The sequence below is a fragment of the Amphibalanus amphitrite genome, unplaced genomic scaffold (assembly GCF_019059575.1).
Source record: "Amphibalanus amphitrite isolate SeventyFive unplaced genomic scaffold, NRLGWU_Aamphi_draft 000378F_arrow, whole genome shotgun sequence".
NCBI classification, from domain to species: domain Eukaryota; kingdom Metazoa; phylum Arthropoda; class Thecostraca; order Balanomorpha; family Balanidae; genus Amphibalanus; species Amphibalanus amphitrite.
In genome coordinates this window covers 348,346-365,968 of record NW_024881872.1, presented here as the reverse complement: position 1 = coordinate 365,968, position 17,623 = coordinate 348,346, and the positions used below count along the sequence as shown (strand labels likewise).

At 50.8% G+C, this 17,623-nt stretch overlaps 3 protein-coding genes across 5 annotated transcripts in view; 2 read left to right on the top strand and 1 right to left on the bottom strand.

The window, feature by feature from the left end:
- LOC122389981 (ecdysone receptor-like) overlaps positions 1 to 5,640 on the top strand; it is a 59,656-nt gene extending 54,016 nt beyond the window's left edge. For 2 of the 3 annotated variants that reach the window (XM_043382538.1, XM_043382536.1), the window contains 3 exons: positions 3,032 to 3,187; positions 3,964 to 4,189; positions 4,510 to 5,640. In XM_043382538.1, coding sequence (XP_043238473.1) covers positions 3,032 to 3,187; positions 3,964 to 4,189; positions 4,510 to 4,754 — 627 coding nt within the window. In that variant the 3' untranslated portion in view covers positions 4,755 to 5,640. Of the gene's footprint in view, positions 1 to 562; positions 716 to 3,031; positions 3,188 to 3,963; positions 4,190 to 4,509 lie in introns of all 3 variants that reach the window. The other variant, XM_043382537.1, reaches the window with a different exon arrangement.
- A 584-nt stretch (positions 5,641 to 6,224) lies between these two features.
- On the bottom strand, positions 6,225 to 11,946 carry LOC122389980 (zinc finger protein 592-like). The gene is made up of 5 exons (XM_043382535.1): positions 11,826 to 11,946; positions 10,042 to 10,438; positions 9,629 to 9,744; positions 9,175 to 9,367; positions 6,225 to 8,561 (listed from the first exon to the last, which is right to left on the bottom strand). Exons 2-5 carry the CDS (start codon positions 10,380 to 10,382, stop codon positions 6,881 to 6,883), a joined length of 2,331 nt encoding a protein of 776 aa, XP_043238470.1. The 5' UTR covers positions 10,383 to 10,438; positions 11,826 to 11,946; the 3' UTR covers positions 6,225 to 6,880.
- A 1,862-nt stretch (positions 11,947 to 13,808) lies between these two features.
- LOC122390002 lies at positions 13,809 to 15,755 on the top strand. Its single transcript, XM_043382561.1, has 4 exons — positions 13,809 to 14,050; positions 14,373 to 14,481; positions 15,027 to 15,143; positions 15,473 to 15,755. The coding sequence occupies exons 1-4, from the start codon at positions 13,968 to 13,970 to the stop codon at positions 15,641 to 15,643; spliced, it is 480 nt and encodes a 159-aa protein (XP_043238496.1). The 5' UTR covers positions 13,809 to 13,967; the 3' UTR covers positions 15,644 to 15,755.
- The last annotated feature ends 1,868 nt before the right edge of the window (positions 15,756 to 17,623 follow it).

Here is a 17,623-nt window from a genome sequence, read left to right as displayed (position 1 = left end):
TATTCCAGTTCAAAACCCCATGTTAAAAGTGAACTATTTCCTTTAAATAGAGATTGCAATTTTTGAATTGGATATCACCGAGTGCCATAGCTCGGCAATATTTGACTTCTTTTTGTTTGAAACCTCGCTTTGCTGAAAAGGTTGCACCTGCACACTACCGCTACCAGATTGTGTGATTTTGTTCCCCATGAGATGAGAGGATTTGCCAGTCATCTTTCATTGCACGGGCTTTTGAAGTAGATAAATTTAATCGTGCATGGTCTTCCCTCCCCATCACTTGTGCATATATTTGTTATCCTGTGATTTGTCCTGTCCACTTCGGTTCCTTTTTTGGTAAATATCCTCGATTGCGTTGAATTAAAATGTCTGGGTAGTATCACCTAATCACAATTGTGTTTCACTCATTCCTACACATCACAGCTCTGTTCTGTGCACTGGGCTGCTTTTGGTGCTGGTTGCCGCCCGTTGTGCCGCCGTGACGTCATTATGACGTCACTGGGGCGCTGGCTGCGGTGGCGGTGTGCGGTGTGTGAGCGGCCCGTCTGTCTGTGTGACGTTGCAGCTGGAGCGGAGCAGCTCCGACCCTGCCGAGCTGCAGTGTAAGCAGATCACCGGCCTGACGGTGCTCACCGTGCGCCTAATAGTCGAGTTCACCAAACAGCTGCCCGGCTTCCAGGACAAGCTCTGCCGCGACGATCAGATTTGCCTTGTGAAGGTGATGGTCGGGGCCGCGCGGCGGGTGATGAGGGAGGTAGGGTGTGAGTGGACGGGTGAGGTGAGAGAGTGAGAGTGTGAGGTGTGAGAGGCTCGGAACGGCGAGAGCAGAAGGTGAGAGGTGAGTATTGTGCCATACTGGGCAGGGGTCAACTGCGTAAGTAAAGAGCGAGGAGAGGCAGGCCGTCTGTCGGAATGTCAGCTAGTGGATGAGCTCTCCGAGTGCACGAATTTTGGGCAGCTGTGATATCGTCCTGGAGGACACTTTATAGGGCTTCGTGAAATGATTCGTCTCCTGAAGTCGTCTCTCGAAGTCGCACTGCAGAAAGACTCGATCTATTTTGTAAGTCTGGTGGTCAGAGTCATGGACGAACAATGATTCATGCCGCTGGAGGATGTCTGGAAGGCAGATTGATTGGCTCCAGAGTCTCCGAACTGCAGCAGCAGTCCAATTCTTTTCCACGAGTGGAGCTATGTTGGGCTAAAGCTACCTGCGTCACAGACTTTTCCCGCAGCAGAGGCAGCACAAACTACCGTCAGCTCTGCCGCCCGCTGTTGTCAAGTCTGCTGCCGCGTTGCCAGTTGCCGGGTGGCGTGGAAAACCCTGACTGGTCTCTGCACCGCGGTAACGCCTTCCACCAGTCTGTAAAGGCGCGTGTAAAAATCCTGTATCTGACGAGCTAAATCCGAGGACCGAACGACAAAGACAGTGTCATATTTTATAGGGGAACGGCTTGTCGACAAGAAGCCATTTTTTCTGTTTCCGACGTGCTTCACGAGGTGTCTTTTGCTGTCAATTTCTTACGTTAGTAATATAATGCTTTTCTGGTAATTAGCAGGACGTTGAGCCTTGATTTAATGCATGTTGTATGTCAAATTGAATTTGTTATGCATTGCAGATCGATTAGGGATACCTATTTATAGCTTCATAAATGGCATTTAATTGACGGCTGCCAAAACTGCGGTGCAGTCAATCATATGTGGTCGTGGGTAGAACATAAGCCGATTACTATTCAGAGCTATGATTGCAAATATACATTAGTACCTGTTAGATTATTTGTTTAATCCACGCGTTACACTTCTAATGTATCACAGAAATAGGCGATTGTTATGTTTCTTGAACTTGACGCCCACGGAAGGGACCATCCTTTACTAGTGTACTATCTGGCAATCACTAGCCACTGACGGCCTAGAGCTCATGTTTGATTTGTGATGACAGTGCGCGATATGTGCATCGCCGCTGACCGCAGTGTTGGCTACTCATCGAATGCCATCTGCATCACATGGCATCGTGTCTTCGGATATGAAATGATTCTATCTGGTTTTACTGTTATCACTGCCTTTTCAAATGTCAAGCAAGGAACTGGACTGGTCACAAGAAGCTTTTAGGGGTGACCTTGGTCGATCCGGTCGATGACTGCTGGACTTTTCAAAGGTGTCTTGTCGGTGGCGACAGGAGCAAGTCTTACCTGTGTGATCGATCTATCCGGATTATGACAACGGTGTTGTCAGTTTCGTCTGTGCGCCAGAGGAAAATGCGGTGCTGCAGAGCCATGTTTGTTGTGCTGGGAAGTAAAGGCGACACAGAAGCTGTAAGTCTGGTGTTAAACATTTGCTCAAGCAGAGATGATTGTTTACATTGTTTCCTCTACATTTTCCTTCGGTGCCATGGCGTCCGAGCTTGGATAACGGTGATATGAAAAGATGCAGTTTTATGTTCTATCTGTGTACAAACGTGGCACAGACACGCATGATATATTGGGAGAATCATAGGAAAAGGGAGTAACACTGGTAAATCCTAGTTTATTCGGGAAGTTTTTACAAGTTCCACGTCAACATCGCCAGCATGGAGGCGTCGATGTTGAACGGAGTCACGTCGGCCGCCGTCCGCTCCGGTAAGGTATGCCTCCTCATCTGTACCATGCATCCACAGCTTGTTCCCCGGCAGTGGCGAGGTAGCGGTAGTCGCTTTCGGGATACGGTGGCGGTTCTTGGCTCTCTCTCTCTCTCTCTCTCTCTCTCTACCTCTGTCTGATGAACCTTTCTGCGGGTGTTACTGCACCGCGCTGCTGGCGCCATCTACGCTGCACGCGCCTGAGGCATGGGAACGGGATGAGACACAGGACTAAGGACCAATGCCTCTGATCCAAGCCGACCTGGCGTCCTACGGAGTCACTCAACTCCACAATCCAAGGACGCTCAGCCAGAGATGGCGACACCTGCCTCCAACACGACACAACTCCCGAGTCAGAGTTAGGCTCGTGAGTCAGAGTCTTGGAGTCGTTGGTGTGACGGTGGCGGCGCCGCCCGTCGACAGGCCCAGGTGAACGCGTCGGCCGCCGACGACTCGGAGCTGCACCTGAGCCGTATCACAGAGATGACCATCCTCACCATCAAGCTGATTGTCGAGTTCAGCAAACGGCTCACCTTCTTCGACCGGCTGCTCAAGGACGACCAGATCACGCTGCTCAAGGTAGAGCCGGGTCACAGTCGGGCCACGGTGGTCAGGTTAGGGCGAGGTCAGGTCATTGGGTAGGTTTTGCTCAAGTCAGCGTTGGCATTGACAATGTCCGGGATATGAGCAGCAAGGGTGCTGAGCTGTTGTTTAAGTTCTAGACGTGGATGCCATGCATGCCATGTTCTGGCTTGAGTGGTAGACTGAGACAGTAATAATCAAACCATGAACTAGCGTTTGAAAACCATCGGCAGCGGGTAAGTGGTGTGCATTGTGTATGTGGATACGCTGAACGAGTGTTCCGTTCTAAATGAGCGACCCATGAGTAACGCCATTCGTATTTGTTAACGCTCCCGTCTTGGAACGAATTCACATTGTTCGAGTCATGTGTCCAGTACATGAGTATAGCGTGACGATATGCTGTCATGACCGCCTTATCTGGCTTTGCGTGTTTCATTACGGTAACTGGTTTGAGCCATTCAGTTGTCAAGCCGTCACGCTGCTGCAAAGTGCCGATAACGTAGCATACCTACAGTGTCATCGCTGGTCATGAACCTGACTTGTCACTTTTAGTATATTCACGAGGCTTTTATCTCCATTTTGGCTGTTAGTGTCACTGCCAGCTATTTTAGCTTCAAAGTACACATTCCGAAGGTTTTATGTCCCCAAAGTTACATAATTATGTCTTGAAATTCACCATACTCCTTATCTTTCGGCGTCTTATCCACCCACCTCACACCCATGCATGCTTCACCGGCACCCCAGCGCCATCTAACCGTCCCCCGTCCCCACAGGCCTGTTCGAGCGAGGTGATGATGCTGCGCTGTGCCCGTCGCTACGACGAGGACACTGAGTCAATCGTGTTCGCCAACAACTACCCGTACACGCGCGCCGCCTACGAGCGCGCCGGACTGGACGCCTCCACCATCGAGAAGAACTTCAAGTTCTGCAAGAAGATGTCCAAGATGAAGGTGGACAACGCCGAGTACGCCCTGCTGACCGCCATCGACATCTTCTCCGGTGAGATGATGGTGACAGTGCTGGATGACTGCTGGCTAGTGGTTCATTTGTTTGCCGCTTCAAGCTTTATACTGCCTACTTTTTCAGGCTGATTCGTCAGTGCACGTAGTCGAATCAATCTCCGAGCAAACTTCTTACACGAATGTACGGCCTTTACGCGACGGCGAATGATAGTTATTTTGGAGTTATTTTTGTTGGTCACGCAAGCATAGACCGTTTGTAGATTTTACAACAACTCACGTTATATGCATTTGGCGGTCCGACCAGAAGTTCTTCACGTCAGCATCTGACCTTTCTGGCTTTTATCCCCCTATCCTCAGATCGGTGCATGCTGCAGGAACCAGAGAAGGTGGAGCGGATCCAGTCCATCTACGTGGAGGCGCTGAGGGCGTACGTGGACTTCCAGCGGCCGCCGCCGACCGGCGTCATCTTCGCCAAGCTGCTCAGCGTGCTGACCGAGGTCCGTCAGCTGGGCAAGCTCAACACCGAGCTCTGCTGGTCGCTGAAGCTGAAGCAGAAGACGCTGCCGCCGTTCCTGCACGAGATCTGGGACGTGCCGGCGTAGCGATATGGCCAGGACTGCGCGCGCGCTAAGAGACGCTGAACGCACGGGTGCGTGAGACTGTGACGGGGCATTTAGTGAACATGTGAGCGAGTTCAGTGGTGGAGTGAATGGTCCACGAAAGAACGCACGGACGAACGGGCGAATTCGGTGTGAATACTGAGAACCTGAGAAGTTTGCGCAGTGTTATTGAGACCACGCTTCATGAGAACGCTGGACGTTCTCACCGGTGTTGGTGAGATTCGCACGGTGGCCGCCAGGTGGTGAGATCTCTCACCTACGGACGGTAGAGGACGGGCCGAGAGAGAGAGGGAGGGAGGGAGGAACAGTCGGCTGACCGGTCAGGAGCGGGTCTTCCAATCTCAGATGTTTATTCGATAGTGTGATGTGTAGTTGCACGTGTGCCTGTATATCTGTGTCTTACAGACGATGACATGTATTGTATAGTATAGCCTCTGGTATGTTGTGTAGGAGACGGGTGACCGTCTCCGCCTGTCCCAGTCTCCATAAATGAACCGTGCACGTGATGTGGTGTAACATATGCCTGCGTGTAAACCGCCAGCTGTGGTGATGCACTCTGGGTTGTGACAGACAATATTGACCGCGCTGTATAAAGTCGTTCACTGGATACTGGCCTGCGGTTGAGTAGTGTGTGTGGCAGTGATGTACTCGCTCAAACGAGTCGTGTCGTGTGGCATTACGTGTGTCCGGCGGCCGCCTGCAGTGAGTCGGCGGGAGGCTGCGCCTAGCCGGCCGCCCAGTTAGTGTTCAAAGTACAAAGGCGGGCGCTGCTGGCGGCGCCGATAACCGCTGCATTTGTACAGTAATTCTGGTCGCGGATGTGGGGACAGGGACTTGGAATAAATGACACGGATGCGTCGTCTGGTCAGCTGCGGAGTTTTGTTGTTCTGGCGCTCATCGATAAAAAGGGCTCGGATTTGTTGGTATGTATCCCAAACATCGCGTTCAGGTTACTGCGGGTCAAGCTAAGGCCTTTACTACTAGAATCTAAGAGTGACGGCTAAAGAGCAGGAGACAGCAAGGCACCCGACATTTTCACCTGTTTGCACACTCGATAGTTCCGATATTGAAGGTAGTTCAACTCCTCCTTCATGTTCCTGTGGGGATATCACAAACTATTGGCTACACACATTTAAGACCTAGTACGTTCCGTGCGGGTCAGAGTTTGACCGATGAAATAGAAAACAAGGCAAGTGTACAGAGTGGGTGATTCCAAAAGGTCAAGCACGACCCACGCTCACCTAACGCGACAAGCCGTGCGGTTCCTGACTGCCTTCAGTCGAGCACTGGATAGAAAATGTAATACAAAAGTCGAGCAAACGAGTCCGCCAGGCTAGACTCGCTCATCCCGACTTTAGCTAGCCAAGAACGAGGCTGCGTTTATTGCAAAATCAATACAGCAAATCCACGAACTTTACTGTAGCATTGCGGCATTCCAAGCAAAACAATAAACGTACCTTATTTTGTATTCACATATTCCGTGGAAAATGGCAGATTTGTACCATGCGTGTACAAAGTGACGGTGTAAGGTCGAGTGAATGTCCTATGATCTCTAATCCAAATACATACATTCAAACATTCACCAAAAAGCAATTCACGCGGAAGCTACCGACGAATATTCGCTGATACGAAGTTCACCACAGCAGATAAATGTGTAAAAACGATGCATCCGACAGCTTTACAGGGCCGCATCATTGCCTAAACCAGACAGGCGCGCAAAACACTACACAGTATCAAAAGTCCTTACGGTCCACCAAGCCAGGTCGGTTCGGCGTGTGCAAAACACGATCTTCCACGCCCTAGCAAGCAAGGGCAACTCAAACAGTGTTTAACAATGGAATTCGAAGGTCTGTTTCGACAGTTAATTCGAACTCAGATACTTAACATAAAACATCCGCTCTACCTCTGTAGCCTAGTGCCTAGAGCCGCGGAAATCGGACAGCAGACAAGACGCACAATCGTTAGTGGGGGGATTACCCTACTCCCAGTCCAGTATTATGTGCAAATGTTGGATGATGAAAACTGACACCCTTCTCTCCCCCGTGGACATTCTTCTACATCCTTCTCTCCTTCACTGTGTTCTTCCTCCTCACACTCCTGCTGCACCCCTACTGCGCATGCGCCGCCGCTATGTTGGGTTTGATGTCGAGCATCTCTTCTGTCTCGCTGGGCCGGTGAGGTGTGCCGGCGCCGTCCAGGTCCGGCATGATGTACTCAGCCTCCTCTGTAGCCGGCAGCGCTGTCTCCGCGCCGAACGCGTCCACCTGTTTAGCCGTGATCTCTCCCTCATTCAGCTCGAGCTCGATCACTTCCTCCGTCTCCCCAGCCACCGGCTCCTCCTCAACCACAAACTGCGCCGACCGCTCGCCGTCGCCGGCGGCCACGAAGTTGGCGATCTCCTCCAGTGTCTCACCGTCAGTGCGCGGCTGCGGTTCGTCCACCTCCTCCTCCTCCAACTGAAGGTGCATCTCCGGCTCGTCCTGGACGGCCGGCGCGCGCCGCCGCTTCGCCGGCATCTCATCCTTCACCGGCGGGGCGCGCTTGACGGAGAGCGCCGGCGAGCGGGTGGCGGCGGCCGTCTGTGCCAGCGCGGCCGGGGTCGGCACCGGCTGGTTGGCGCCCGTCCGCCGCACGCCCCGGCCGCTGCTGCGGTGGACGGAGAAGTTGTGTCGGTTCAGGTCGGTCAGACGCTCAAAGGACATGCTGCAGCGCACACAGTCGAACGTGCGCATACCGTGCTCCCCCTCCAGATGGTACTGCAGAGACGCCACCGTGTTCAGCTTGGCGTAGCAGAGGCCGCACCGGTCGCGGCCCGGCTCCGACGCGTGGTCGTTCAGATGGTTCTTGAGCATCTGCATGGTGCCAAAGCGCGTGTTGCACAGCAGGCAGATGGGCACGCCGTCGCGCAGGTGCATGCGCGCGTGCTCGGTGTAGTCGGGTTTACGTTTGAAGTCGGTGTGGCAGATGCCGCAGGCGTAGACGACCGGGCCGCGCTGAGAGCGAGTCGGCGTGTCAGAGGTGTTTCGCGGCCGGCCCATAAGGCGAGACGGAGGCGGCGGCGGCGGCGGCTCCGTCGAGCGCAGAGGGAGGATCATGCTCACCGGCTTAAAGTCAGGATGCTGCTTGGCAAGGTGCTTCGCCAGCTCCGACTTGACCGAGAAGTCGAGCTCGCACTCGGGACAGCGGAACACGAAGCTCACCTGCTGTAGCACTCGCTCGCCGTGCTTCCGCGAGCCCATGTGCTCCTTGAGCGCGTTGGCGTTGTTAAAAGTAGCCGCACAGAACGGGCACTTGAGAATGGACATGAACGGCGACTCGCCAGCTATCAGTACCCCTCCGTGTTTCTCCAGCAGGTGCGAGTTGAACCCGTTGGCGGACTCGAACGCCAGCGGACAGCGGCGGCACTTGTACAGCTTCTGCACGTGCGCCTGCACCATGTGCGTCTTGGCATCCTCCAGCTCCTCGCGGCAGATGGAGCAGCAAATCTTCACATCGCGCGTCATGTGCAGACAGCCCGCCACCACGTGCTGCAGCGCCTGGTCGTGCGTGCCGAGTATTTTGACGCCGCACTCGGGACACACGTACGGGTAGGGCCACAGGTCGGGCTTGTGCAGGCCCTGGTGTGCCATCATGGAGCACTCGGTGGCGCAGGGCTGCTGGCAGTCGGGGCAGCGCGGCGGCGGCGCCGGCAGCGGCGTGAGCTCGTCCTCCGGCTCGGGACACAGGTGCTCCCCCAGCGTCAGCGTCGAGCACAGCTGGTTACACATCGGGCAGCTCATCGGTGACGGCCTGCACACACACAAACGAGGTGTCAGCTGATACAGCTACAACACACACAAACGAGGTGTCAGCTGATACATCAGTGACAGCCTGCACACACACTAACACGGGGTGTCAGCTGATACAGCTACAGCCTACAACACACACAAACGAGGTGTCAGCTGATACAGCAACACACAAACGAGGTGTCAGCTGATACAGCTGCAGCCTACAACACACACAAACGAGGTGTCAGCTGATACAGCAACACACAAACGAGGTGTCAGCTGACACATCGGTGATGGCCTGCACAAACACAAATGAGGTGTCAGCTCATACAGCTTCAGACGGGGAATAGACGCCTAAACACGCATCGATGTGGGATTCGGCATATACATACAAGCGACATCTCGCATCAGTGCATTGCTGCACAATAGTTAGGCACAAAAACAAAACATCGAATACAAGGAAAGGGCAGACCCAAACCCGCCCCACTCAACAGCAGTATGACAGCAGCGTGCTCTAGAGTCGACACGCGAGCAGGCTGAAAGCGCGTCATCTATAGCATCCCGATCACAAACGACTCCTGGGCAGTCCAACAGACCCCATCTCTTGTCTGCACATGACAGCACCCCTGACCTACCTGACGATCTTGTTGACGCCCTGCGCCTTGACCGGCCGTTTGGCTGCACCGGGGGAGGCTGAGGCTGGGACAGGAGCGGCGGTAGCAGCTGGGGTAGGCGGAACGATCCCCAGCTCGGCGGCGGTCAGCGCCGAGGCGTCTATTAAAGCCGGGTCGATCGAGACGGGATCGATCTTGTGTGCGTCCAGGTGCTCTGTAGCGGTGGAAGGTGGAGTGTCAGGGAGGGTCTCGTCGGGCCAGTTGGCTTGGAATGGTAAAAAGTCATCCACGTTACACAATCATGGCAAAATATTCGACAAATACTACTAAAAACTCAATCAAAAGTCCAAACAAATTATCCTCCTGTCGACACAAAATGACTTCTACTAGCTTTGGCCTGGACAAGCTATGTACGACGAAGCAACTGAACCCGACCAGACATTAAACGCTGAACAGCGGTGTCATCGTCACCCACCGAGCAGCTGGCACTTGTTGTCGAACACCACCAGCGCCTGGCACATGGGGCAGTTGAGGGTGACTCGCATCGAACGCCGCTGCTGGTGCTGCGCCAGACTGCCCGGCAGCACGAACCTGAACAGAACAGGGAGAGTAAAACGTCACGGCAGCGAAACTGGGGCGTCACTCTAGATATTGGTTGGGTGATGATTGCTTTTCAAGGCTTATGGAAAATGTAGCAAAGTGTAACTTGGAACTCAAAATTGTGCTGCATAACTCACATTGAAGCTTTAATGCATGCAATGCTGTAAGCATCATTTCAATCTATCATTGCCACAAAACCCTTCAAAGTACGACCAGCTAAACAGCACCATCCAAGCAGCCTGCCACCCCCCAGCCCAGCCACTGCCGTTAGGCCCCATCGATACGCACCTGTCGCCGCACTGGTCGCACATGAAGCCGTCGGCCGGCAGCGGCAGCTGCAGCCGCTCGGGCGGCGCCGTGATGGTCGAGCTCGGACACGGGCTGGCCAGCAGCATTCCCAGCAGCTCCAGCCGCTCGGCGCACGTGGCGGCGCCGTCGCCGAGCGCGGGCAGCGCGGCGGCAGTCGGCTCCGGCTCGGCGGGCTCGGCCGTCTGCGCCACGACCGGCGCCGGAGCCGGCTCCTGCTCCGGCTCGATGAAGCCGCGCGACTGCCGGACGGCCGGCATCAGGTCGTCGCCGCCGGCGGACAGGTCGGCCAGCAGAGAGGCCGACTCACTCTCCACAGACATGGCGGCCGGGCGGTGGAGGGTGGAGGGGGACGGGCACCGGCAGACACCTCAGAGGTCTGTGGACAGAGCATCACAATTACATGGTTATGAAGCTGAAACCTGGTAACGAATCATCCAATGAAGTAACCATGAGTAATAAAGCATATATCATGTGGCATATGTTCTTGTAGTGAGAAAGCTGCCCTAAAAAACAAATGTATCAAACTACAATATCAGCAGCCTATTCATTCCATTGGAGTGAGAGCCAAGGCGCCCAAAGGTGTGTTGAAAAGGAGATAAAGTAAATTCCAACTAACTACCCTTAAAGCATTATATATAGTGTGGGTGTTCATTATCATTTTAAGCATAGTGGTTTGTTAATTTGTTAACACTGAGCAAAAATATTGAACACACTCAAGCATTTGCTAGTGATGATTAGTAGACTGATAAACTACAAACTGATTAGTAGGTAAAATCAGTCCAGCAGGCAGCATACTGCAGTGTTTGAGACCATCAGACATCATAGCTCTCCTTCCTTCACTGAATCAGCTATATAAAATAGGTAGGTAGGCTTGATGAATAAGGACGCATTTCATTTCAGAACACATTTCAATGATTCTGTTGGTACAGATGATCACAAATGATCGCAGATGATCACAAAATGATATGCAGAGGAAAAACGGGCTCTTGTCAAACAAATAAATCATCAAGTGTTATTTTTCCAGCTCTTCTCAGTTCTCATATCATACCTAGGCATCTGGAATAAGCTGAAACCTACAGAATTTACAATGACATGCAGAGGAAACACAGGCTCTTGTCAAACAAATAAATCATCAAGTGTTATTTTTCCAGCTCTTCTCAGTTCTCATATCATACCTAGGCATCTGGAATAAGCTGAAACCTACAGAATTTACCTAAATAAAAATTGTCTTATCACAAACCTGAAACCTGAGATGCAGGTTTGTTTCGTTTTCTTAGTCTCCCACAGGTTGAGGTAGCAGCCAGCAGGTAATTGTATTTCTAATTCTCCCACAAGTTCAGCCTCCTTTCTATCGGTAAAATTGGCTTGTGCCAGTGATCAGTCAGTGGGGTTCAACTTGTGTTCCGAGTGCTACGTTTATAAAATTTCTGACACCCTTGGTGGTGTCTATTTAAAAGCCAGTCACTCAGCAATATACAAAAAGATAATGTGAATTTGCTGGCAACGATGCATCCAGGACAGTCCTCCGATTACACCTGTACTGATATTCTTTTTTTTTTACTAAATCTTCAGTCTCAGTAGAAAACAGACTCCGTTGCTCAGAGTCTTCAACCCATCACAAATCGAAATAACCAAAATGAAAAGGGCCTAACCCGTCTAACCCCACCTCATCCAAAAGTATTTGACATATACCTATCTAACCAAGGCCCTATATAATCTAACGCAGAGATATAAAGCACACACAGAAATATTATGCAACGCACCTGACTTCTACTTGCGTATTTCACTTGAATTTTGATTTTAATTAATTTTGAATTAATTTCACACAAAATCCCCCCACCACATTGACATCCAACACAGCGCCCGGCAACAATTGCGGCAGTTGTGACGCATAGGATGTGGAGGCGTGTAGGTGGCAGCACTTACCAAATAATTCAGCACACAGAGTCTGTATGATAGCGACATCTGTCGATAGAAGAGTAAACTATATTGTTGGTAAATGTGAAGGGCTGCTCCCTTGGAGCGGCAGACCAACGTCTCCCCCTAATTCCTATCATCCTCCCGGCTCTGAAATGGTCTTGTCAGACTGAAAGGGCCTAACCAAAATAAAACAAAAACGAAAGCCAGGGAGCGATATGCAACCGTATACCTACTCGCCATCCCTAGGACAAACCCATCTGCATCCTCCGGACCTGCTCCCTTTCTGGGCTGACGGTCGTCGGTCACCTCACTTGGCAACTGGTGGATGCGGTCGGGTCCACACCAGGGCCCGTTAACATTATCTCCGGGGTGACCGGTCCGTATGGGAGGTGGGCTAACTGTCCTAACGGGGCAATCCGGTTCCACCGGGACGGTCTCGCCTTCACGGACCAGGATCACTTTCGGTGTTCCTTTCCGTCGTTTCCACAATTCCACCTCCAGGAAAATCAAATCCTTCTCTACCACGGCTCAACCCCTGTTCCGGGCTGGACACTGGACAGGGAACTTTATATCCCATGCGGGAAGTTAAGTTCCCGTAGGATCACACCCGTAACCGGGTGTGGTGAGTGTTATGGTGGCTGGGTGGCCTCACTGAATGGGTTCAGCCCCGACGACTCACCAGATGCCCGTCAAGACCAATGTCTCCCCCTAATTCCTATCATTCTCCCGGCTCTGAAATGGTCTCGATAGACCGAAAGAGCCTAACCTAACAATGCAAACAAAACAAAGAAACACTGTCGGTGTCCCGCACAGCCCAATGTCTACGCCCTGTCCTTATATCCCATAGCTCTTTGATGGTTTAGTTTTAAAAGGGCTTGCTCCCAACAAATAAGCAAACAAAGCCAGGGGCGGGAGAAGTCCCTTCCATTAGTGAGCGAGATCCTATTGGAAAGTAGCCGATCAGACGCTGAGACGGGTGATGCGTTTCGTCATCCTCATTAGGTACATTTGAAAAATGGCAATCGTGTCTGTGAAGTTCTGGAGTTAACACCACAGCATGCACCACAGCACCACAGCATGCACCGAGTTAACCGTCCACGGTTTCGGTAGCTCTCAAGTAGGGGAAAGCCGACATCCCGCATCCGTCCATTTAGCCTTAAAAGTCAGGCTACCGGCCAATAATACCTACTGCATGTTCCGACAATTTTTGTTAGCGACTGTTTGGTTCTGGGTGGGTGCAGCAGCAGGCAGCACTCCTCTTGGGACCGACCCCGACCGTACCCTGCCAGCTGAGCGGGAGCGTGGCCCGGCGCCCGAGGCCCTGGTCACATGACCTGACCTGGGACCGTGTCAAAGCTGGGTGGCCGGGAGGGTCAAAGTTGAATCACCAGCTGTTGTGAGCGTTGCAACCGCGTTACTGCTTATGTTGAGGACTGAGCTAATAAGCCTGAAACAAAATCATTATTGAATTCCGCTTTTGCCGTGTAGTTTTTCGCGTACGTTTATAGTGCTGCATTCGTGCCTGTCGATACGATTAGGTGATATAGCTGGCATAAGACAGAATTTATGGTAATTCCTGCAAAGCAATCAGGTAATTAAACGGCGTTCTAGTGTAGATCGGATCGGTAATTCGTCAGCAGCACCAGAGTATTGATGTCAGCCCGGAACACAGCGTTTTATTACATAACCTCAAACGCAGTTCTAAAATAGTGACACAATTTTCTCATTCTGGTGAGTGAATTGGGGCAGTGGGTCCTCTTATCTGGCCTCACTAAGCTTTTCTTAGAGACGGCTCGGGAGCTTTCCGGCAGCGGGCTCGGTGTCCTGCCGCAGTGCAGGCGGTCCCTCTCACGGCCCCTGAGAAACCCACACACATCCGATACTGCTGCCCCGATAAGGGCTCCGTTAAAACGCCGCCCAGCACACCGTCCGCACTGCAGTCTTGTGAAGCGTTACCGAGGTTCATTTGTTTGTCGAGTTTCGCGATGCAGTTCGCTGTTCTGTTCTCGATGGTGGCTGCGGCCTCGGCTGCCCAGTACCCCCTGCACGCCTCCTGCAAGGCCGACTGGTAAGCACATAAGCGTATTTACAGCGGCAACTATAATAGGGATGACCGTAATGTACCACTTATTCAGTCATTCAGAAGAAGGTATATCGTGCACCGATTTTAGCATTAAGGTATATCGTGCTTCTTCAGATAAAGCTGTTAAATGTTGAACCTAAGCGTGATTTAGAAGGATTGGTGCTAATCGCTAAGGATATCAGGATTTTAACGTTTCTTGAAAACTGCTACAATCAGACAACAATTGAAGCATGCTGATGACCCAGCGGATGAAATGGAATTGGTGACAGAGGCTTGCTTATAACGTGGTGATCACCTCACCCTGCAGGACGTTCGGCGTGACCTGCGAGGAGGCGAAGCAGGCCATCATTGACCAGATGAACGCCTGGTCCGGCCCCGAGGGCTGTGCCGACGGCGGAGAAAAGTGCCTGTATGAGGTGAGATAGGTAAGGAAGAAGTGCCTGTATGAGGAGAGATGGATGGAGAGAAAAGTATTTGCATGAGGTGAGATAGATAAGGAGAAAAGTGCTGTATGAGGCGAGATAACGAGAAAAGTGTCTGTATGAGGTGAGCTGGACCGAGAAAAGTGTCTGTATGAGGTGAGCTGGACCGAGAAAAGTGTCTGTATGAGGTGAGCTGGACCGAGAAAAGTGTCTGTATGAGGTGAGCTGGACCGAGAAAAGTGTGTACATATGAGGTGAGGTAGACGGAGAAAAGTGTTTGTATGAGACAGAAAATGATATCCGTACAGGAAGCTAAAATGCCGGGAGCCGGCATAGTAAATTGTCGGATATGCTGGACCACAGACTTCTCTATATAGAGAAGTCTGTGACGCTGGACGGAGGGAAGATGTGCCTGTTCTATAAAAATCATGACGGTTCTGCCTTTTTGTGATGAAACAACTTTTGAGGTAAGCCGCTGACCGAGCTCTAACTATCCACAATACAATTTTAAAAACCAACTGACCATTACTTTCCATCAGGTGCTGACGACTGACGGTAACGTTGTGACGGGCACCCACACGACCCCTTCTGCCGGCTACGTGGACGACCTCGAGTTCACCTTCACCGACGGAGGCGACGGCACCTGCGCCATGCACGTGAGTCACGCTCACCGAAAACAGTGCTTCAATATACCTTCGAGAGCTTCACGTATAGTTACATACGAGTATACGTACTTCATACTATGTGTACGTCACATGTGTTACGTACTTCATAGAAAACGGTGCTTCAATATGTTTTTTTAACTTTTTACATCTCTTTATCTTTTATGTTACTTTTTACTACACCTCTACACAAAACTTAGCCTACATGTAGGCAATCGTATAGTTCTGTAGCGTGTGCAGTTACCTGTGTAGACACAACAACGCAAAGTGCTTACATGCCTAACTATGCGGTATCGCTGACTGGATATTTCGCTATGTTCCAGGGCTACTCTAGGTCGGAGACGTTCTACGCCTACCTGGACTCGAGCACCAACTACTGCAACATGAAGAACCTCATCACCGGCTCGGGTCTGGACCAGTCCGAGTCCTTCAGCGAGGTGACCAGCGACGACATCTGCACCCAGTACTCGTCCGCCAACTGCGACGTCTACTAGGGAAACGAACTGTCGTTGCCGTTGTCCGATCGCCAGCCGATTTTTATTTAATTATTGCTGAACGATATACCTACATCTGAGTGTGTTGTGCTCAATAAACGTATGTAAGTAATATGACTGTTCATGCTTATTTATCTGGATTCTGAACTCGCGCCCTGCTGGAGGTGTTTGAACACCCCTCCGGTTTTTCGCCAATATCTCAAAAACTCACTCATATCTAAAAAAGGATCTAAAAAAAAACGCGGTTTGGCACACCTTATTATAGATCTTTTTTTTTACAAATTCTGTGGAAAGTTCAGACCAAGGGCACTCAAGGTCAGGTCACCAGGTCACGTTAAGTGACCTCACCTAAAAATTTTCAATGGCTGCCATAGCTACAGCAAGTGACCGATCACTTTGAAACTTTCAGCGGTTGATAACTAATAGCAACAATAGCCGTTTTCACGACGGCCATCTGGTACACATTTGGTGCACATTTGGTGCAGATTAGGTGCAGATTTGGCCAAATTAGGTTCAGTGTACCTATCTCTTAGAAGCTATCAGCTAGGGTTGCACTAATTGCTTATATGCCTCCTTTGTCATATATCAGAGAGTATCATCGATTAGAGTATCATCGATCAAAATACTGAAATAAATTCATCAGATGAAGATATTTGCTGTAAAAGAGATAAGGTGCAGATTTGGTCAAATTAGGTGCATTCGCCGGATAGCCCGACGTGAAAACGGCTACTATATACAAAATGTATGTGTCAGAAATTTGATATCGGTTACCTAAGGTCAGGTCTATTTTGCGACCTCGCCAATTCCCATTACATATAAGTCAATGGGAGAAAATTGAAAGGCGCCTCTTTTGAACGAACGTCATTCTAAATACTTTCAAGTTCCAAACAACAAGTTATAAGTAAACATGACACGTTGAACCGGAAAATGGCACACATGACCTCTCTTCATGTCCCTGAGGTCATCTTAGGTCACGAACGGTATCTTACAGTTTTTCGCTAATAACTTTTGATAAAGGCACGCTAGAGCGCTGATTACGCCTTAGATATGTTTGGCTCGATGATACGAATCGACCGATATGCAACAGTCCTTTCCCGGTCAGGTTATGACCTTGACCTATAGGTCTAAGCGTTCCTGAGCTATACGCCGGTTTGTCGAAAATTATCGAAGTTTGACCAAGAAAGTGTCGAAACTTATCCTTCGGTGACCTCTGGTGACCTGACCTTTGATCTGATCTAAAGATCGACCGAAATAATCTACTCATTATTTTTTTTACGCTCTTTCGACCGCCACCTACGACGTGTCGCTACGTGGCCCGAGAGCCGAGTTAGAAGGGAGTTGGTGTTCAAACCCCCACCCCCTCCCCAGCACGGTGTGGAAATCCAGTACCACAAGCGGGGCGCGGGTTCAATCATCCTCTGATTGGCGCAAGGATCTTCTCTGAACTCACACAGAGTTGAAATTCAAATAATCGTCAGTGTTGTTGAAAAACAAATTATTAGAAAATGAGGTGCAAAACACCAGATCTTTTCGAACCCATCGCATTTTCTTCCATTATTGTTTTCTGTTTGGCCCATTGGATACGGCGTCCGGCGTCCGTCTCTTATACTCAGTGGAACAGACATAGCGACTAGAAAGCTTTACAGGGTGTAACGAAATTATCCGGACATCTTTCTTCGAGCTGTAATTAAGAAGCAAGACATTCTGATATTTTCCCTTTTGAATTATTATATAGCCACCTTTCATAAGAGCGCAGGTACACATATTTGGAGCATTCCAGCCACTGGATTTTCCAGCACAGTGGGTTTCATATAGAGTAGCGCCTTACTAACCTGTGCCCGCAGTTGGGCGGCGCTGGTGGCGGGTGTCCCCTCATTCATCTCCTGATGGACAATAGTCCATAATATATCGATGAAATTGCATGGGAACTATTCCCAAGCCATAGCCCTTTAGCCCAGAAGAACAAAAAGGTCCTCTCGG